Below are 21,710 nucleotides of genomic sequence, written 5' to 3'. Positions count from 1 at the left end.
TTATTTTCGTTGGTTTCAAAAGTGGAGGCAAAAGGCAATATTTGATGTCAAAGTATATTATTGATATTTAAAGAACTGAAGTTGCGTGTCGAGCCCTCGAGGGTTAAAACAAAAATTGCTCCGATTGATTCGTGAGCTTTGATGAGGACACGCCTGATTGCCGGGATCTGGCTAATTCCCGGTCGGTGAGGAGCAAACGGATCCGTCTCTATTAGGACCCAGGGGCTTGCTTCCATGAGGGCCCAGTAATACAAGGAGGGGGGGGTGATTGGGGGGAGGGGGGCTGGGATTGTGAGGGGGCACAGGAGGCTAATCCTTTTTGATCTGTGAGTCGTGTCCAAGACCGCCAGGGTCACTTACTGTTCCACCATAAAGGGGGGAGGGGGGGGGGCGGTCCAGGCAATCTATTGTCATTGTTTTTTTTTTGAAAAGACGATTACATTTTCTTTTTATCCATTAAAATGTTGTGCGTTTGTGCAAACGATGAGAAAGACATTTAGGGACATGACTGAAAAAGATAAATACTCTCCAGCCACTTGATTAGGTACACCCTTTTGGGATTTGTTTCTGAGGTTGGTTCTTAGGGCAAATCTGCCCCACAACTATGAGGTTCAGGGTTCGAATCTGGCTTGGGCTCTTCTGCGTGGCATCCCTTTCTTGCCCTTCCTTCCACATTCCCCAAATTTGGCAGGATTATTGACGAGGCAACAATGTTTATTTGTCCATGCGCAGCATGTTCGGGTTGATGATGCAAATGTCTCACGTCTGTCTTCACTTTGTGACGATTTTGACTTTTTTTTCCCTCCCTCCGTGTTTGTGATCTTTGCGCTAATGTGATCTTTAATCATCACTGGGCTTAATGAACCCGTCAGTGGCTTTGGTCTCGTTGCCTTCTTATTGGACAGTTAAAAAAGGCGCCTTTGATTGCTGATGAGCGAGCGAACGGCATCTAATGGAGCTTTAAAAGTGGGTGGGATCCTCCGCTTTCTCATTGTCTTTTCCGATTAGGAGGAAAGTGCCTGAGAACATGGAGTGCCACGTCGTCACACCCGCACGCACGTACGCACGCGAGATGCCCTCAGGATCGCTGTGCAATGCCAGCGTTTCTTATTTGGAAAGCCAAGCAAAGCTTCTTCTTCTTCTCTTTCTTGGTGTTGTGTGCATGCGTCCTCCTGAATGGGCCACATTACGGCTCAATGCAAATGCAAAGCTCGGGCGGAACAGCAAAGACAATCGACAAACTCCCCACTTCCGCCAGGGATATAATACCCAGATCAAATTAATTTAGCATCTCCCCCCCCTCCTCCCCTGTACCGCCATTCAGCCAATCGCATGCAGGAAATCTCCTCATTCCGTCTTTTCTGGAGCGCGAGTGGAGGGGGATGGCGGGCTTGAACTCTGTGGTTTCTGAACGCATTCCAGATTTGCATCCAAAACCGCCGTCTTTTGCCTTCCCTCTTTCAGGGAATATTTGCATGAGCGAAAGCCACCAGCGCCAGATGTTTATTTTTAGGCTCCGCTTGAAGGACTTACGGCACGCCGAAACGAGGGGGAACGACTCGTAAAATGAATGGCAAGGCGGAACGAAGGCGGGATATGCAGCGCTGGTGCGTGCGCCGAAGGTTTAGGCCTTTTGTTTTCCCGCACGGAGCGTTTAAGGGAGCGGGTTGCCTATCTGCACACGGCAGATGCAAGATGCCAGCGAGGCATGTGCCAACACGCCCGTTCATATACGATTGAAAACACGTCATGTAAAAAAAAAAGAAAAAGACAAAACTGCCATCAATCATTTACTGCTGCCCGCTTCAACCTCTTCAACCATCGCCTCAAAATGTCCAATTCTACAGACGTCTTTGCATGTGTGTTTCGTCCCCGCAGCCCCCCACGCAGGCCTGACGCCCTCCGAGTACTACCACCAGATGGCGCTGCTGGCGGGCCACCGCAGCCCGTACGCGGCCGACCTGCTCCCATCTGTGGCCACCTCGGCCGGGGCGGGTGCCGCCGGCGCCCTGCACATGGACTACTTGCAGGCCATGGACAGTAAGTGCAAAATGCCGACGGCGCCGCTTTTGGGAATGACAGCTCTTACATTTACGTTTCGTACAGGTTGTCAAAAAAAAATGTCCATTTGGCTTTTTTAAAGAAATTTCCTGATTATACGTCTCATGAAGTGTACATACTTTATTGATTCTGGTAATGTGATAACATTTGCGATTTACAATAATATATATATTTTTTTTACAGTTCTGTAGCCTCAAAACTTCTCACCCCCCCAAAAAAATCACTAAAATTCACAAACTTGAGTGCCTTTTTTTTTTGGGTTGATGCTGACCTGCAATAGACCAAATGGGCCACCTGCGTAAAGGTTCGAGTGATGTCGAAGCGAGTGTACATGCGCCCAACCGCTCCACTTGTGCCGACATGATTTAAATGAGCCGTTCTCTTGAGGCGACTTATGCTAATGAGTTATTTTAAAGTGTAAATAGGAAATGGGGGCGAGGTCGGAGCGCCGCGCTCCCCGGCTCGCTTTGATGCCGGGCGGGCGGCGGGCCTCGTGGTCTTCGCCGACAAACTAATTAAAAGTCGGCAAAGTTTGCGCGGCGAGCAGGAAAATTAATTGCGCTTAAGCGGGAATCGGAATGTCCCGCCATTCATCACGGGAGAAAATCCTTTCTTCTTTGTCACGTTTTAAGATTAATGGTGTGAAACAAAACAATTAGGGCCACGTACGTCTAAGCGGGGATGCGCTGCTCTTGACTTAAAAAGTGGCTTGTGATCATCGCCGCTAATAACTCATCAACGGCTCAAATTTCAACAAAATGGACTCCATCAGGAGGCTTTCGGTGATAATCTGGACGAGGGCGACTATTTGAGCGTAATTAGCGTCAGTGTGAGCGGCGCTAAAGAAACAATGGCCCCCGTTGGCTTTTTCACAGGCTTTTGTCGATGTTCTTATTGCCTAATTATGCTCATATTAGTGCACTATATTCACGTCTGGATTGATTGGCTAATTTCCCGTCTAGATTAGCCGCCTTTCTTTAAGCGCCACAAGTAAATGCTTGAACTCACTTTGGTACCCAATTAGCATGAAAAGTGAAAACAAACAAACAAACGTTGTGTTTAAGAAGAGCTTGGCAACTTGTGCTTTTTTTCCGCAATCTCGGTGCCGTTCCGGCCTCGACGCTCTGACCTTATTCCCCAAAAATTTGTCATAATTCGCCCGCCGCCCCAAAAATAGGAGTCTGACCGGACCGTTCCGCCCCCGGGACGGACTGCCCACAAAGGCCAGAATTTTAAAACTTAAATAATGATGCCAATTTTGCCGAGTGTTATTTAAGTTGGGTGAAAAAGTCGAACGCCGGTGAGGGACACTTTGCAGCACGCTCGGGGGTGGGCTCCCGACGCAGTTGCAAAGGCCTCACGGGACTGATGTTTATTAGCGCGCCGCTCAAATGATGAATCGGCCTCACGCCGGCCCAGAGAGAGGGGAGCATCCCGGCCCCCGAAGCGCAAGCGTCCCTCTAATTTCCTCTTGATTTATGGACGTTCGAGGACGCTTATGCGGCGCGCCATTAATTCCTGCGGCTGCACGCGCGTTCAGAGATCCGACTGACAACAAGCCTGGAAAAAATCTCCCAAATATGAAGCGTGGCGGGACGTGTTCTTCGAAACCTTTTTGGGGACCTCGACATGACTGAAATTTAGCGCCCGACCGAAAGGGATTTTTCGCAAAAAACTGGAACACAAAGTCGGCCGTTTAGTTTCAAGGTGCTATCTTACGGCAAATACTGGTATTTTGAACTCCCACAAAATGAAGCCCACGTTTTTTTTTTGCCGATGGGACCTACTGTGGGCGGAGCATGGCGTCACTTTGGTGATCATTTCAGGGTGCCCGGGATTGCATTCTGAGACTTTCTCCATGTTTTGTTAATGTAAAGGTAGTTGTTACTTTGCTGATGTGAAAACCTGCCGCAACACTGTAGCTACACACACACACACACACACACACCCCCGCACACGCACACGCACACCCCCACACACACTAATTAACATGTGAATGGAGTGTTCTGTAATCATTGGATGTGTCAGCCAAAGAGACGGAGCATTTACATTTGGGAGATGGATGGATTGTGGGGGACGTAAAACGGGGGTGGTTGTGTGTGTGTGTGTGTGTGCGTGTGTGTGTATGCCGAGAGGGGGGGGGTGATCTAGGCTGCGTAAGCCGTTTTTGTTTGCCTTTTATGAAACAACTCCAAATGTTTTATTTGTGAGTCTTGAGTCACAAAGTCATTGTGTCACAGTGGCGCATCCCTTTAGTAGAGCCCCCCCCCCCCCCTCCGCCCCCCCCCCCCCCCCACTGTTGTTCACTGTCTTGTTTGTGACATCGGCGTGTGAAAAGACAACAAAAGTCATGTTTTAATCTCCACCCGTGGCTCTTTGTGCGTGCACACAGAGAATGGTGGCCGCCTTTTGCCGCCTTTTTTACCCATTTAAACCGCCGTTGTTTTTTCTTTTTCTTTTTTTTTCTTAATTGCATCCGAATGAGGAGTCAAATTGAACCGGGAGACGTATTAGCATACACCGCCGGAGAATTGGGCTTGTTTTCTTCGGCGTGAAATGCAAGCAGTGCATCAAGTGACAGCCGAGCGCTCCGTCACGCCATCTCTTTTGTTACGTGATTGACAAAGATGTCATCGGGAAAACTTTTGTGGTGCTCCGACTGAATTTTTTTTTTTCACACTCGGGATGAACTTTTTGCTGCTCCCAGGTTCTCGCTTCCCGAGCCCCCGGCTGCCGTCGCGGCCCAGCCGGAAGCGACCGCTGCCCATCTCGCCGCTGTCGGAGCACAGCTTCGACCTGCAGACCATGATCCGCAACTCGCCCAACTCGCTGGTCACCATGCTCAACAACTCGCGCTCCAGCTCGTCCACCAGCGGCTCTTACGGACATCTGTCGGCCGGAGCCATTAGGTAAACCTGCAAAGAATCACCCGTCGTCTCATCAAAACCTTGACCGCATTTTTGCCACCATAGGGCGCGCCGTATTATTGGGCGCCGGCATAGCAAAAATGAGCTGAAAAAAAACGCAGCTCTGCTTACCAAACAACTTTGACATGATCACACCGTGGCGAATGGGGATGGGAGTCGTGACTTGAAAGCGGCCCTTGATCTTCCGCCAGACTCACCGATTGCCCGATTGTGACATCACAGTGGGGCAGAAGTGCGCAAGGGTTCGCTCAGAGACACTTTTTCAGAAATAGGAAACAAAAGATTTCTTTGCGTTGTCCGCATAAAGGAAGTGTGTCGATTGCCGCGGGCGACCATTCATCGTGACGCCTCGCTCTCAGCGGTCCATAAGTCTGCCGATCTTATTACCGGCGTGGAGGGAAATCGATGTGCCGAGGCGCATTTGGGGGCCCGCGAGCTTGTCATATCAGTCACGGGCGCAGCGCCTCGGCCTATTTGGGTTCTGTCATCGGGACGGCGGTCCGAGCTCGCCGCGTGATTGATCAGGCTCCCGGCGCGAATCGCTGATCAATGACCACAGGGTGGGGCCATGGATCTTTCCCCCTCGCCGCTTGCTTCTGTCTTCTGCTTTGGCCGCCCGTCGTCTGTCCGCTCGCGTGACTGACACCGGCCGCCAGGGAGGCGGCGGATCCGGCTGGCCGGGAGATGCTCACCCACACGAGGGCTTGACGGCGACGCAAATTGAAGCAATTTAATGAACTAACTTGCAGTTGCAGTGAGAAACAATTGACGAGAGTTAAATAATTAGCACATGCTTCTCAGCCATGGTGCCTCCTTCACGCATGCGTTGGTCACATTGTCATTTTCCACGCTTTGATAGCTCATATTACCACAAACAGCAAGCGAGGAAGGCGCAAAATACAGTCACTATTTTGAGTTTGTGCCATTTGAAAGCAAAATTGGGTTGTGCTGTCAACAGTGTGTTTTGTAGCTTCAAGAACAAAACACAGGATGCGTGTCGTGTAGTGATGTCATTGAGGCTTCATCGCTTGGTAAAGTAACTAAAACCGATGTGCTGTATTGAGGTCAGCTGTCTCAAATTTGTCAGCGCAAGCTAACGATGCGCTTGAACTCAACCTTCCTGTTTTGTAAGGTTTTGATGAATCGAGTTCAATTTCACACTTTTTATTTATCATACCGATCGTTGCCCGTTCCGAGGATGTCGTCGTTGCCGCCGGCCCGGGCGGTTCCGGCATTAGCGCAACCTCGTCTCCTGTCAGATTGTCCTCAGGGTTGGGGGGGCGGGCGGCAAATTGCTTGCGTTCAGCGGCACTCCACCAAGTCTAGCATCACTGCAGTGATGACACTTTGGCCTGGAACGATTTACTCAATACATTTGAATGAAATGTAATTGAAATGTCAAAACAGATTGTATGCACATTGTCTTGCTCAAAAATGTTGCTTTTTATTTCCAATCTCGCAAAATAGTTTTTCTTGTCATGTGACTTTAGCCCCGCGTTGAGCTTCGCCTACCCGCCCACGCCGGTGGCCCTGCACATGCACCAGCAGCTGATGGGCCGCCAGCCGGGCATGGTGGGCTCCGCCTTCGGCCACAGCCCGCCGCTCATCCACCCGACGCCGGCCTTCGCCACCCAGAGACCCGTCTCCGGCTTCACGGCCGCCGCCGCCGCCGCCGCCGGACTGGCCGCTGGCGAGCGCTCGACCGTCTCGGGTGACTCGTCGCAGGTGAGAGAAGAGGTGCCTTGTATAAAAATGTCATTTCTGTCTTGCCGTTTTTTTTTTCCTCCACTTTCTCATCATCAATATCATGACCACATATTTAGCATTGCAGTCTGCTAGCTTAATGCTAATGCTAAATAGCATTCATGCTGCCGTAAGCAACGGACAGAACCATATAACAGTCACCGTCATTTATTCTTTATCCTCTCCAAAGACCGAGAAATATAAGTGCCGTAGTGATGAGCTAAAAGGAGTTGAGACGTCTCAATGACCACTCTGCCCCCCGGTGGGCACTCCAGAAAGTGCAACACATTGGCCAGTCAATTGATGGGAGTGCCTAATTCTATTTAATTCTCTTTCATGATGTCATTCCTGTATGCTTTTCCAAAGTACAATAAATACAGAATTCGACTTGTACCTCAAGGCACCCCCGCGTCTGTACTCGTGTCCAGCTAGTGACTACTTTTGCCACCTCTGGCCATTCATCATGGCGGGTAATAGATAGCTGGCGCCGCACGCCAGCCACGCCTCGGAAACGCTCGCCATAGCGTCCGTCCTCCCGGGAGTTCCGCCGCCCGACAGCGAGGGGCTTGTTAGCATCGCATTTCGCCGCTCGCTCCATTAATCACGAGAGAGGGAGGGGGGCCTGATATTGACGCGGATGGATGGATCCAAAGGGGTTTTCCTTTGCTTTACCTGAAGCCGCCCGTATGTGCGGGCCCGTGTTTGAAGCGCCTACTCCGTCTTTATTACCACTGCCAAATTCACCCAATATTAGATCAGACTTCAACCTCACAAACCAAGCCGATCGCATTCCTTAAAGAAACATGAAATGTGATGACGACGTGCAAAGATTGACGACAATTAGCTTGTAGCTTTAGCTTCATTACGTTCGCTAGCCTGCGAGCTAACAAGTCCGCGGCGGCCAATACGTCAGCACCTCGCTCGGTGTTGTTGTTTTTTTCTTCTTCTTTCATCATTCAAGTTCGACAACCGTAATAATTCCCTTTGTTGTGTTGTGTCGCATTTCCAAGAGAAAAAGTGACGTTGACGTTCTTTTTGCCGACTTTGTGCAGACGAAGCCCACCAGCGAATCGGCCGTGAGCAGCACGGGCGACCCGATGCACCACAAGCGCTCCAAGATGAAGCCAGAGGACGAGATGCCCAGCCCGGGGGCGCTCAGCATCCAGGTACTGATGAGGCGCCGCTCAGTGACCTTTGACCTGCGCTTATTTTGCCATGCCGTCAATTGCAACACCAAGAGCGAGCAAATCGATGCAGTTGAATAATAAATGCTGACCCGAAGTCCAGACAAACTAACTAGTTTTCTAGCATAACAAGAACTATTATTTTGAAATTGATTTGATTTGAAATGATTTTTGAAAATTACATTTTTTTGTCCTTTTCCTTTTAAAAAAAATGATTAAATTCTTTTTAATGCAATTGCAAACTATAATCGGAGTTCACAACATTTTCTGCACACGCAATAATATGTCGCCAAAAAGTCAGCAGCTGGCGGTTTGCCTTCAGCCGGCATGACTTTTACGTGCTTGAGGAAACGTTTGTTTCACTTGAATCAATAAATAAGAGTGGAGAGCGCAGTAAGTGGCCATCGTGTAAAAGTGGAGGCCAAGACTGTGAGCAGCGAGTGGGACAGTGAAATATGCGTACGCTAATGGAGCCGCCTGCCGCAGGAAGAGAGGCTCCCGTTTCCCCCTCCTCCCCCTCGTCCCCTCAACCCACTCTTGAGCTGGAAACAGCCGTAAAAATCGAGAAGTCTGCCTCTCAAGGCCAAACGGTCGGGGTCACCGCCAGTGGTGACTCACGTCGTCATCGTTTACGAACCTCATGCCAAGCATGCAAGACATTATTTCCAGCTTTACAAATTCCAACCTAAAGATCCGTTTCCGACATCAGCGCCCTTTATAATTTCATGTCAGGCTGCTCCTTTTGTTGGCTGACAAGCGGCACGCTTGTGTGGCAGGATCACCCCGACGGCATGACGCTGGTGAAGGAGGAGGGCGACAAGGACGAAGGCAAACAGGAGCCCGAGGTGGTCTACGAAACCAATTGCCACTGGGAGAACTGCTGCCGCGAGTTCGATACCCAGGAGCAACTTGTACAGGTACAAGTAAAAAAAAAAACAAACCCTGGGACAAAAGTATCAGGACACGCCCAAAAGCATAAAAAGCGACAACGGGGACCAATCAGCTGCCATCCATTCACGCGCATTCGAGTGTGTTTTTGTGGATGAGAAGCTTCTTTGTGAGGTCACAGTGCTCAGCCAGCGAAATCAAGTTTGGTGCTCGAGGGCGCGTGAAAAGGAAACGCGTGCACGTGCACGCGCACGGCGCAGTGAGGATAGAAAGATCCGGCGCTCGCTCTCCACGCTTGTCTGTTGTGCGTCTTGACACTGCAAAGGTGGTGGTAACCTCTATCTATAATTGATATCCTCACCTGCCGCCCGCGTTTGAAGGGCGAGACTCAAACGCTTGAGGAGCTTGACAACTTCTTGCGGCTCTTTCAGCCGGCGGGGGAGGGGGGGGGTGATGGCAAGCCGGTTGCGAAAGGAGATCCCCCTCGTAGCAGGCGGCCGTTTCAGACAACATCCTCGTCTTCTGATTAGCCACAAATCGCGTTTTCCCCCCTAAATTGTTTTTGCTGCCTTTCAGGGCAAATTTGCTTGCCAAATATGACACTTTTCGGGAAAATAGAGCATTGAGCTGCCAAACAAAAACATATATTTATATAAAGATAAAACTAGCATTTTCATCATTGTGTTTTTGTGGAAAATAATCCAACTGTTTTTATGTAGCGCATTCCACAACAGCTGGAGCTGTAACAAAGCACTTTGTAAAATAAATTAGCACACAAATTAAAAGACAAACAATAGATACCAGAAGAACAGCCGTGTATACTTCTTAAAAAAAAATGTAGTCTCCGCCTACCAAAGACGTATTTATACGTCTTACGTTCATTTTTACGCAACAGTGCAAAGACGCTTTTTTGCATTTTCCTGGCATTTCCATTTTTGCGCCTGCATAGCAAAATATATTTAGATATTTTTTTTATGTCAAATTGATTTGTTTTTTTAAAGAGAATCTTACGTCAGTTTGTAGCGTGTCTCCTTATTTTTTATGGCGAACCCGAGACTTTGAGACAAAATGTATTTTGCTCATTTTTCTCCTGTTGTGTTTTGATGTGAGGCGAAAGGACGCCGCCCCCTTTCGCATCGCAGCAGGTGGCCTCATGAGCCGACGTCCTCTCCTCCCTCCCATTATCAACAAAATGCATTTCCTGCCAATTGTTTTTGCTATTTGATTTCTTCTGCGGCGAGATGCCATTAAAAGTCGCTGCGTCCTCTAATTCAAAGCGAACCCCAACGAGAATGCGCTCTTATCTGCCTTGTGCCCCCCCCCCTCCTCCTCCTCAGTAATAGGATAAGTACAGTATTTGGACCACAGTGGGTCTCCCTCACAAGCCTGCTGGAGGGTTTGAGAGGGGGGTGGTCGGCTTGATGGGTTGAGGTGGGGGGAGTGTGTGTGTGTGTGGGGGGGGGGGGTTCTCCATATAAGCAAACAATAGAGCACCCCCTTCCCCACTTCTGCATTTATCTTCTGAAATAGCTTTAGGGGGGAATGTAAGAAAAAGATGGTTGGGTGGAGAGGAGACCTCCACCAAGTCCCAACAATGCTCATTTGGATCAGCAGTTGTTCATTTTCAGAGATCGCCTCCCATTGTGTCGAAAGGAATTTATTTCATTTAACTCCAGCTAGAAAAATGAATCAAAACTTTTTTTTTTTTCCAGAGGCATGTTAAATTCATGTGCTATTCGCTGAAAATGTCAACAAAATACACCCCCCATTACCCAGAAAAAAAATGAAAACCATCATGTGCCAGGCCTCCATCTGCGCCATTGGACCCTGATGCAAGTGGACTGTAATACCTTTCCAAGCCTTTATTTGGATACGTTCTCAAAAAGGCCCCATTTCTTTTTCTGTCAGTGCGAGATGGAAATGGCTTTTGTGGTTTTTGCTGCAAACAAACAAATCAACAAACGGCAATCCAAAGAAGTCGCCCGGCGCTCTGCTTGGCGGACTTGATGAAACTTAAAGCGCCTCCTTGATTGGAAGCATTTCTATGGAGGTGTGCCCATGAATCGTTTCAACGAGCGGACGGCGCCTTTGTGCTTGGCCTCATTTCCAGAATTAAGCCTTCACACCACCCTCGTCGCGCTCCACCTTGTTCAAAAGCTTTCGGCGCATATTTTCCCAGCCTCAAACATGCCAAGCGCGGCGCCGCGCCGCGCCACGCTACTTTATCGCCAGTGCCGATAAGATAAACGTCGGATCTGTGCAATTTAGCTCACTTATCTGGCCGAGCCAGTCAGCACAAGCGAGGCGGGTGTCACTTTTACTTTGCGCTGTTTATTTCATTGATTCCATTTGTGGCACTCGCCCGCTCAATTGGACCCTCCTCTTGACTTTGGGGGGGTGAACCTCAACATCCCCCACACTCTCATTTTCACTTTCATTTTCCCTCCCTTGCATTTTTTTCCTTCTTTTTCAAGATAAGGCCTGGTGGCTTCTTTAATGTCGAGCTTCAAGTGCTTTTTTTTTTACACACACCCCACACACACACCCCCCCAAAACTCTAGTGTAATGCCGTCGTATGGCTTTCCTACGCCAACTTGTATTGTTGCACAGGTTGCTCTGAATTTGCCTTAAATTCTGACTAATGCACGTGTAAAGTGCAAATCTTTTTTCAAATTTAAACAATCAAATATTTTGCCCAAGAACATTATTTCCCATCTTTAAAGGGATGAGTTTGCTTGTCACGGTGGAATTAAGATTAGCCAGGGTTGTTAGCGGAAGTCACAGTGCATCTTTTTACGCACAAATCACGCTTCCAGTGCATTAATTATAAGTTTGAAATGATATCGTCATTTATGGTCTATTTACGCTTGAAAACTATTGACAATATTTCACTATTCGGAGCAGGCTCGGTCCCTTTTACGATTACTGCAAATCATTGCTTGTCCTTGGTCCAGTTTGGCCTTAGTGGTCTGCAGGTTTGTGTGTTTTCCCGGCTCACCTCCGTAGGTGGCGCTGACGAGGGCCTCTTTGGCTACGTCTATTTAAGAGAGTTAAATGTCAAGTATCTGAGTAGAAACGCCACCACGCCCCGCCCCCCTCGTCTTCTAACTGCAGGCGCAGGCCTTTAATTGGTAAAATGCAGATTTATTTTTTTTTTTTTGATGGGGAGAAGGATTAGGCCGCTTATCGGCGTGGAGTATCTCGCCGCGAGATGAAAAGAGTGCGCTGAATTACACATGCCAACTGCCCCCCCCCCTCCCCGTTCTCAACCAACCACCGCCTCCCCTCTCTCGTCTTTTGCCTCGCCTCTCTGCGCTTTTACAACAAAGCACTTTGGCGAGTGACATCACAAAAGAGCGTCTGATTTATTAGGCGGCCGTTTGATAAAAGCTAAACGACGTTGCGGGTCCCAAGGCTCTCTTGGCAGGGTGTCGATTGCCGTGTAAACATTTCCATGCATGAGGGGCCGCATCCCACCGAGACTTCAATAAGGATGCGGGAATCGGCTACGGTTTGTGCGTCCAGCTATTTCATCCATCGAGTGGTTTTATTTGCCCGTTTGGTTTACGGCCAACCTGTCCCTGGTGGGGACTGATCACATGTCAGTCACATGACTGACAAACAACCACCGTGTCCCCCCCCCCACATTTGCAATTTACTTGTCACGTTGCTGTTTTTGTGCTCAGGTGTAAAATGAAAGTAGTGCTTTGGCGCCATCTTGTGGCACCTTGGAGTCAAGGAACTATGTTGAAGTGAGTGAAGGAGCTTCATTTAGTTAACGTGAAGAAAATTGTATCTGCAGTTGTATTCGTCGCAGAAGATGCGTGGACACGGAACCAATTCTACTGAGAAGTCGAGGTGCTGTTATCGCGGGAATGAGCAAAAATGTTAGCGCGGGGGAGTCAATCAAGTCTTTGGTGCCTTGACTCAATGAAGGTTGGGAAACTGAAAAAGCGCCGCAACCTAAGCACCGCCCTCACGTGCTCTCTGTCAGCCGCCTCCCCCTCCCCAAATCCATCTTGGTGGCGTTTTTACAGTTGTGGTCCGATAAGCTGGCAGGAGGAAGATGAATAAGCGCCGCGCCGCCGCTATCAGCACCTGTTTGTCGATGTAGCCGGCGCTGCTCAGCATGGAGATTATTGATCCAATAAAAATTGCCATTAGCTTTGGCCTCTCGCTGTCAGCTGGCCGCCTCATGCATCACATCCGTCAAGCGCCTCCTTCATTTGTACAAACACGAGCACCAGCACGGATCCGTCCGCCGCTCCGACACGCCGTCCGTCCATCGCACTCGGGAGGATATCGAGCGGTGGGTCGACACAACCATCGCTCGCCGCGGGGATTCCCTCGCAAAGGCAAAGCGGCGGCTAAAGGGCCTCCGACGCGGAGATCAATCTCAGGGGGCGAGGATGGGGGCCTTGCGGGGGGAGGCGGACTTCACTAACGCTCATCGACCACACAATCATTTTCCACGGGATTAGTCTTGTTTTGTCACTTTAAAATGAAAAAAGTGCCATGTGAGAGTAATGAGGGGCCACTTTCCAATGAGCCCGGTTGTTGAGGCCGGGAGGTACGAGTGTTGCGGAAGTCGGAGGCTTGGTGGGTCAGAGTCGGGCCAAGGGGGTGGGACAAAGATGCCATTGTCAAGGGGGGGCGAGGTGCCCGGTCAGGACCTGACCCTAACAACTCCAAGAAAGCACTTTGGCTGTTTTTCTTCAGATGTTGAAGAGCTTTCATTGTCCAAAGTCTCTTCAGGACCGTTCGCATTGGCCGCCGAGGTCAATGCGAACGGTGTAAATTATCTCCAATCGAGCCTGAAGGGCCTCACTCATAAAACACTTTGTCTCTTTCAAAAGCTTCATTTGCAGCTAACCCTTAGATTGGTGACCTTAACCATGCCCCAATCCCTAAACCGAACCCGACTCAAGTCGAAAAAGAAATAAAAAAACTGAAAAAAATCCCAAGCCTTTTCTGAAGCGCGTTTGTGTGTGTTTGCAGCATATCAACAACGACCACATCCACGGGGAGAAGAAAGAGTTTGTGTGTCGCTGGGAGGAATGCTCCCGGGAGCAGAAGCCCTTCAAGGCCCAGTACATGCTGGTGGTCCACATGCGGCGGCACACCGGCGAGAAGCCTCACAAGTGCACGGTAACACTCGACCCGCCGACTGACTGACTGCGTGAAACACGTGAAAGCAAAAGAAAGCTCAAGACGGCTGCTGTCTCGCTTGCAGTTCGAGGGCTGCGCCAAGGCTTACTCCCGTCTGGAGAATCTCAAGACTCACTTGCGCTCGCACACGGGCGAGAAGCCGTACGTGTGCGAGCACGAAGGCTGCAACAAGGCCTTCTCCAACGCCTCGGACCGAGCCAAGCATCAAAACCGCACGCACTCGAACGAGGTACGCGTCGACTCGCTGCACTTAATCTTTCCGTTGACCTCATGCGACCTCGCCTATCTCGCAGAAAAGTGCGCTTGAATATGTTGTATTCTGTATTTATTTGTTGACAGAAACCGTACGTGTGTAAGATCCCCGGCTGCACCAAGCGCTACACGGACCCGAGCTCCCTGCGCAAGCACGTGAAGACGGTCCACGGGCCCGAGGCGCACGTCACCAAGAAGCAGCGCGGCGACTACCCGCGGCCCCCCGCGCAGCCCCGCGAGCCGGGCGCCCACGGCCAGGGACACTCGCCGGGGCAGCTGGGCCTGGGCGGCTTCGCGGACCAAAGGGAGTACAACAACCACGTTACCTCCAAGCAGGACGACTGTCTGCAGGTCAAGTCCATCAAGACGGAGAAGCCCATGGTGAGACTCTAGCTCAGGATGGCCTCAAATTCGTTGCTTACGATGCAACTCCAGTTGGTTCCCCCTTGGTGCGGTTTCATCTGGTGCCTGCTGCCTCCGCCGTTGTATTCTGCTCTTTAGTGATGGGTGAATGAAGCTTCAAATCTGCTTCATGAACCACTTGTAGTATTTTTGGACTCCTGTAGATGGCAGTCTCTGTTCAACATTGGGCTGAAAGCACACTGACTTGCCATTTTTAAACCCATTAGCAGCAGAGCCTCGGTTCGAAGCAAGTCGTTAAGTCAAAACACTTTATTGTGACGAAAACAACACCACGTGTTAGCTAGCAACCATTTTGGAGCCTTGCTTACGGTATCGCCGGCGAACTCCTTTTTTAATTTATCCATTCCGATGATCATTTTTCAACCTCTGGAATTTGAGGTCTTTTTTTTTTGTTGTCCAGACAATCGCTTCCTTTATTGCCTCTTCGTTCCGCATCATAGTACAGGTGGAAGATTTCTGTCCAACCAAAATACGAAAACCAACCAACTGCACCGGGGGGAAACATTTTTTTTTTTTTTTTTTACGAAGCCATCAAGCAGTTGATCTCTGAATGAGGCCGAAACGTCTTCTAACGAGTGCATGTTCTCTTCTACCCGATGCTTGGCATTGCGCTTGTTGTCTTCTAAGGACAGTGGGTAATCAGGTGAGACGGGCGTCCTCTTCTTTCACAGTCTCGTGACTCATCTCATCACAAACGTGACGTTTTCATTGGTGTTGGCGTTCCATTCGTGTTCATGAAAACTTTTGCCTGCCCTGTTGTTGGCTGCAGTCCGCTTCGCACAATGGCTGAAAGTGGGAGTGGCCTGTGAAGTTGTGGCCAAAAAAAAGACTTTGGACCGCATACTTTTTTCCAAGGTAGTTTGAATGGCGCGACTAAGGTGGGACGGCACCTGTAGCCCCTTTCACACTGTTGAGTTAAAGCCGTCTTTACGTTTCACATTCCGCTTTGCCAAAAAGGCAGGACAGAGGTGCACCCACTTGTCTCATGCGATACTCTATCACTGTCGTCTGCATGAAAGGTCTGACAAATGCGGCACCATTGCGTGAAGGCCGATAAATGCATGAATACTTGGTTGTCCAATTAAAAGTGGTACGAACAGCTGCAGGTCAAGATTATGCTGTGAAGGCTTTGTTGCATGTTGTTGTGTTGCTCACTGAGCCTGGCTGGCGACCAGTCCATGGAGAAGCTTGCATTTTTTCTCCCAATGCTTGCATGTTATCCGGCTTCCTGTGCATGTTATATTGATTGATGACTCTTAGACAGTCCGTGGGTGGGAATATGAGTGTGAGTAGTAGTCTATAAATGTCCTGTGATTGGCTGACAACCAGTCCAGGGTGTACCCAACCACTCCCTCTAAGTTACCCGGGGAACGATCCAGCTTACTCAAAGAAGCAAATCCTTTCTATAACATGAAAAGTTAAAGGGACTGTGAAAGGTTCCAGGTGCCACTCCCATGAGAATTAATCCATGTTTTTCGTCATGAAAGTCACAAAAACGGGATGTTGTCGCGCCAGCAAGTAAAACTCTTCTATGTCTCCTTAGACGTCTCAGCCAAGCCCTGGCGGTCAGTCTACATGCAGCAGTGACCAGTCCCCCGTCAGCGTCTATCCCAACGGTGGAGTCCAGCTTACTGTGAGCGCCGGACGCTCACCAGGGGAAGGGCTGGACGAAGAGGAGGAAGAGGCGGAGGTGGGCTGGCGCGGTGGGCCGGCGCCCGTCATGGACTCCACCGTCTCCACGGCAACGGCGGCCGCACTGACCTTGCGGGCGCGGCGCGGCGTGGGCCGCCCCCTGCGCTGGATGGAACACCTGAAGATGGAGAGGCTGAAGCAGGTGAACGGAGCGAAGCCCACCCCGGGGCCCCTGGCTCCCACGCCGCCCCCCAAGGGGTCCATATTCGGCGGCATCCAATCCACGGGTGAGTCCCGACGGTTTGTTACGCCTCGTTGGGTTGTTAGTTTGCCAACATTATTATTTTAAAACATATTTGTTCCCTTGAGTTGAGTCGTAAAGTCCGTTGCTGTCTGTGTCTCCTCAGGATGCTGTCTGGGAAAGCAGTGGGCATTAGCCGCACCTCAGCCCCCCGCTCCTCCCGAGCTGGGCGGCACGACCGAGTTAACGGTGCTCAACTTGCTGCGGGACCGGCGCGACAGCAGTGGGAGCGCCGCCAGCTCGGCCTACCTGAGCAGCAGCCGGCGTTCCTCGGGTATCTCGCCGTGCTTCTCCAGCCGCCGCTCCAGCCAAGCGTCCCAGAGCGACGGCACGGCGGCCGCCTCTCACCACCGCCGCCGACACAACCTCAGCTCCACCGACTCGTACGACCCCATCTCCACAGACGCCTCCCGCCGCTCCAGCGAGGCCAGCCATTATGGAGGCGGGGCGGTGGCAAGCGGTGGCGCACTTTCGGGCGGTGTCTCTGGCGGCGCCGGCGGGGGAGGAGACCTAGGAGGATCCCGAGGGATGTTCACTTTAACCCCAGCACAGCACTACCACCTGAAAGCCAAGTACGCTGCCGCGACCGGCGGTCCGCCGCCCACGCCTCTACCCAACATGGAGCGCATGAGCCTTAAGGCCCGCATGGCCATGATGGACGAAGGCAACGCCAACCAGCCTTTGTCGCCCCTCGTCGGGCCGCACCGCTGCTCCGAGACCACCAACGGCTTCATGGGACATTCAGGCTATAGGAGGAGGGTCTTCTACCCTGGCGAGGGACCTGTGGCGGGCAACCGGAGGGCCAGCGACCCAGTGCGGACGCAGCCTTCCGACGTTTGCGCTCTGCCACCGGTGCAACGCTTCAACAGTCTGAGCAACCTCCACCCTCTTCCGCCTCTATCCCAACCGCAACCGCCACCCCTCGACGTGCGCAATCTGAGCTTGCAGAATTACACCCGCTCCGAGGGGAACCTGCAGAGGGGCTTGCAGCAACCCGCATACACCCCAAGCATCGCAGAGCACGCCGCTTTGGAAGCTCTGGCCATGGAGGGTGACGGGGAGGCGTACTCTCTACTCGGGGATGAAGATATACTTCCAGATGACATGGTGCAATATCTCCGCTCCCAAGTCCAGGTAGACGGTGGACCATACGTGCACATCGAAGACCAAATATTCTCTGGCGAAAGGGACAGCTCGCAACACTCAATGGAGGGAACAGAGGCGGTGAACTTCCAGGACAACAATTGCCTCCAACAGCAGCAGATGGTCCAGAGGAGGAGCCCCAGCTTGCTTCCCATCCAGTGGAACGAAGTGAGCTCCGGTAGCGCCGAGCGCTCTCCGCCGAAGGATCGCAATTGCGCAAGGTGGTCCGGCGGGCAGGCATCGTCGGAGCCTTTTGGCAGGTTCGGAAACATGGTAGTGCAGCAGAATGCGCCGCTGGGTTTCCACAACAATTGCTCCCACCCCAACCAGACGCAAAGCCCCGCGGTGGTGAAACTGGAGACGTCGCCCAACTCGTGCATGCAGACAAGAGGAGCCGCACTCGATGGCTTGGCCAGGCCTTACTTCCCCAAAGCCTCAGATGGACCTCTTCGGCACCAAGCTTCCAGAACTCAGAACCACTTCCAGCCGAACCTCAATAGCAGAATCCCCTGCCACACCCTGACTCGGGTCTCCATTGACAGTCTCCAAAGCTTCTCCCAAGAGAAAGTCCATCAACTGAATCAGCAAGGCCCCCCACGCCCGCCCATCAACACTTACCGGAACTTGATGAGGAACCATCTCAACCCGAGAAGCTGCACTGAAGCCCCGCAGCAACTGCAGAATGGTGGGAGCCTCTTTCCCCTGAAACTGGAGGCTCCAGAACACGGATACCCCCAGCAAGGCTTGGATGATCCCATTTCCTTCCAGCAAACGGATCCCAAGCTTGCCTCATTCCCCACCGTGGAAGACCACTACTTGCTGGACTCTATAGATGGCAGCAGCGGTCCTGGCGACTCCATCTCTCTCCTGTCTCCGGCCTCCGACCAAGTGACAAGCACCGTGGAGGGCGGGACGGTGGATGGCGGGATGGTGCCCACAGCGGCGTTGGACGACAGCGTCACTCTGGACTTTGGCGCCATGATGGAGGACGGCTTTGACCAAGGCAGCCTGGTGTCGGGCCCGTTGAGCCCCTCCATTTTCCAGGGTCTGTCCAGAAACTCGTCGCGGCTCACCACCCCTCGGGCGTCGGCCGCCTTCCCGGCTGCGGTGGCCCCCGGCGTCAACAACATGGCCATTGGTGACATGAGTTCCCTTCTCAGCAGTCTCGCCGAGGAGAGCAAGTTCCTCACCATCATGCAGTAGTCTCCCTCTCTTCTCTACGTTCTCCTCTCGGGAAAAAATGGTGTATGTGAAGGCAAAAGATGGAATGAAAATGATGTGTAAATTAATAGTAGTTCTATTCCTTTTTTTTTTTCAGGAAGGAAGGCTGCTTTTCAAGCCCTTCTCTTTGTATGACAATGTGAGTTCACTCCTTCAAACAGTATTCTTGCGTATTGTCACTGTTTTTGCTGTACACACTGTTGGTAAGGAAAAGAAAAACAAGATAGGAAGCAGAATCAAAATGCATGTATTCAAGCGCAGACACCGTCCTTATAAGGCAAGAATTCCTGATCGAGCCAGTCCTCAAACTTTGCCGCCATGCTACGCCTGCAAACAACGATGAAAACTCAAAATGTTAGCAATTTATCGTCGTCCATCTGTCTACCATACGTGCTTCAAATTCGGTAGCAATTGGACTAAAGTCTCTGGGACTAGTTTAGTCTTTGAACAAAACCCAAAAATGGCCTCAATGCCTCCTTTAAACCAAATCGCAGACTTTCTGTCTTTTCCTGCATGACTTCCTTCTTGAGACTTTTTGGTGGGTCTACTCATTAGAGGGATGACCAACAAATGTCAGGTTGCTAAATCAATCTGGTTTCGGGATTAAATCTTCCAAATAGTTTGTGTTTATGGGGGAAGTCATCAAACTTTGCCACCAGGCTTTACACACAAAAACGATAACTCTAAAATACTACGAACTTCTGTCAAGTTTAGGTAGTTCAAATTTTGTAGTAGGCTGTAAGAAAATGCCGAGGACAAGTTTGTCTTTTAACAATCCCAGGAAACAGTCCAATTGACCTGCTTCGAGCCAAAATGCCAGACTTCCTTTGTCCTTTCAGGCTAGATTTCTTGAGACTTTTTTGTGGGTCTACTCGTTATAGCTACGCCTACCAACTTTGTTGTTGCGAAAGCAACTGAATTTTTAAAAAATTCAGGCACTATTGTTGGTCTTTGAGTACCACCGGAAATGGTTAAAGTGGAAGACTTTTTGGGGTTTTGGGGCATTAATTTTTTTTTTTATTACTTTTTTGTGGGTCTATCCATGATCTACCAAATTTCACATGGGTAAGTTAAACTGCCAATGAGGGCTGAATTTTTTTTGGAGGGGTGGTGTTCTCCTCCTGATCAACATTTCTACCAAATTTCAAGATGAATTTTCAAAGATTTATTCGCTGGTTGCATCATGTTATAACAAATTCAGGAAGACTTTTTAATGGCTCCTGATGGGAAAACGAGAGAGAAAAGGTTTTCCAGCCAAGATTTCCTGTCAAGTGTTTCTACCCGGTGATATTTTTAAGAGAAGGTACAGTACAAAAAAAAATTAAAATGAAAACGAGGCTGAAACAATCAAGTATTATGATTGAGTTTGTCTGTTCCGGTACAGCCGTGTATATAGTGTAACAGTGTTTTTATATTGTCCTTTTTCAGGTGCTTACTCACATGATGTACTTTTTGTCTTAATGGACGTTGCAAGCACATGATTTTTCTTTTTTATGCTGTACAGTGATGTGTTTGTTTAGTTTTTTATGATTTTCGTCTTCTCCAAAGCTCTTAAATTCTGAATGTGTACCGCCGTCAAGTATTGCAGAGACGTCGTCGCCAGTGTTAGTCTTATTGTTGCCTTGCCTTTTATTTTTCATTTTTCATTTGTACGTGTGCGCAAGTTCAAAAGTAGTTTAGCGTCAACGCAATGAGGTACAATTCTTGTTTTTTGGTACTTTTTTTTGTAGCAGGGCATTGATGTTTTTCCTTTTGATTTTAATGAATATTGGAAAAAAGAACTGTTTCCTTTCCTAAGGAGGAAATTGCATTGAGGTATGTGCCTTATACGTTTCAGTAAAGAGAAGAAACACTGCCAATCTTCCATTGTGAATAATGAAGAACAAAAAAAATAAACATGGAAAAAAAAACATTTCTATTAAAAATGTCCAGTTACGGGAAAAGTCCAGATTTGTCAAATGCATTCTCATTTCATTTTGTTTCCACAATTAACTGCTTTTATATACACACACATGAACCCACACCCCCACACACACATACATATATATATATATATATATACATATATATATATGTATATATATATATGTATATATATATATATATACATATATATATATATATATATATATATATATTAGTATACAAATCTATAAAAAAAAAAATGTGTCTATACATTGCGCTTCGTGTAGGAAAAAAAGGGGAACAAACATCCTGGATGCCAGCAGAGGCCTCCTGGTCCTGGCTTGGACAGGGGTGGGCCTCCTCATCGGCCCACCCGGCCACCCAGAGGGGCTGCACGCTCGCTCGCTCGGCTCTTTTATAACTTGACTCCAAATGTTTGTATTGTTTTAATAAAAATGGAAATTATATTTGACGTGACTTGTTTTTCTTTCTTTTTCTCTCAATGTGAATGTGGCCTCACTCACTGACAATTTTTAGAAGGAAACAAACATGTATTACAGCTAGTTGTACCCAATAGATATCAACATTTTATTGAAATATTAATGAAAAATTAACAAGAAAATAGCTTATTTAATATATATGTATTTATTCAAATGTGTGGGCAAATGATTAGAAACACGGTCAACCACACTAATGAAGATTAATGTCAAAACTGAATTTTAACAGTATAAGTATATTTTTTAAGTAAACCCAGTGTTCAAGTAAAATTCAGTCTTGTAATATTCTGCAAATTGTTTTGAAAATAAGGATAGTTAATCCACGATTTACGCCTTTGTTTTGTAATTTAACACTAATAAATTT

At 49.3% G+C, this 21,710-nt stretch overlaps 1 protein-coding gene across 4 annotated transcripts in view; it reads left to right on the top strand.

Moving 5' to 3' along the window:
* Positions 1 to 20,890, top strand: part of gli3 (GLI family zinc finger 3) — an 80,755-nt gene extending 59,865 nt beyond the window's left edge. For 3 of the 4 annotated variants that reach the window (XM_088282456.1, XM_088282454.1, XM_088282457.1), the window contains 10 exons: positions 1,879 to 2,040; positions 4,769 to 4,970; positions 6,479 to 6,725; positions 7,784 to 7,897; positions 8,692 to 8,832; positions 13,802 to 13,951; positions 14,037 to 14,201; positions 14,312 to 14,605; positions 16,191 to 16,566; positions 16,687 to 20,890. In XM_088282456.1, coding sequence (XP_088138582.1) covers positions 1,879 to 2,040; positions 4,769 to 4,970; positions 6,479 to 6,725; positions 7,784 to 7,897; positions 8,692 to 8,832; positions 13,802 to 13,951; positions 14,037 to 14,201; positions 14,312 to 14,605; positions 16,191 to 16,566; positions 16,687 to 18,926 — 4,091 coding nt within the window. In that variant the 3' untranslated portion in view covers positions 18,927 to 20,890. The remainder of the gene's footprint in view (positions 1 to 1,878; positions 2,041 to 4,768; positions 4,971 to 6,478; positions 6,726 to 7,783; positions 7,898 to 8,691; positions 8,833 to 13,801; positions 13,952 to 14,036; positions 14,202 to 14,311; positions 14,606 to 16,190; positions 16,567 to 16,686) is intronic. The other variant, XM_088282458.1, reaches the window with a different exon arrangement.
* The last annotated feature ends 820 nt before the right edge of the window (positions 20,891 to 21,710 follow it).

The sequence above is a fragment of the Idiotropiscis lumnitzeri genome, chromosome 19, assembly GCF_059441095.1.
Source record: "Idiotropiscis lumnitzeri isolate Australia: NSW breed Sydney's pygmy pipehorse chromosome 19, RoL_Ilum_1.0, whole genome shotgun sequence".
NCBI lineage: Eukaryota > Metazoa > Chordata > Actinopteri > Syngnathiformes > Syngnathidae > Idiotropiscis > Idiotropiscis lumnitzeri.
Note: the sequence above shows the minus strand (reverse complement) of the source record. Positions and strands in the feature narration are given on the sequence as shown.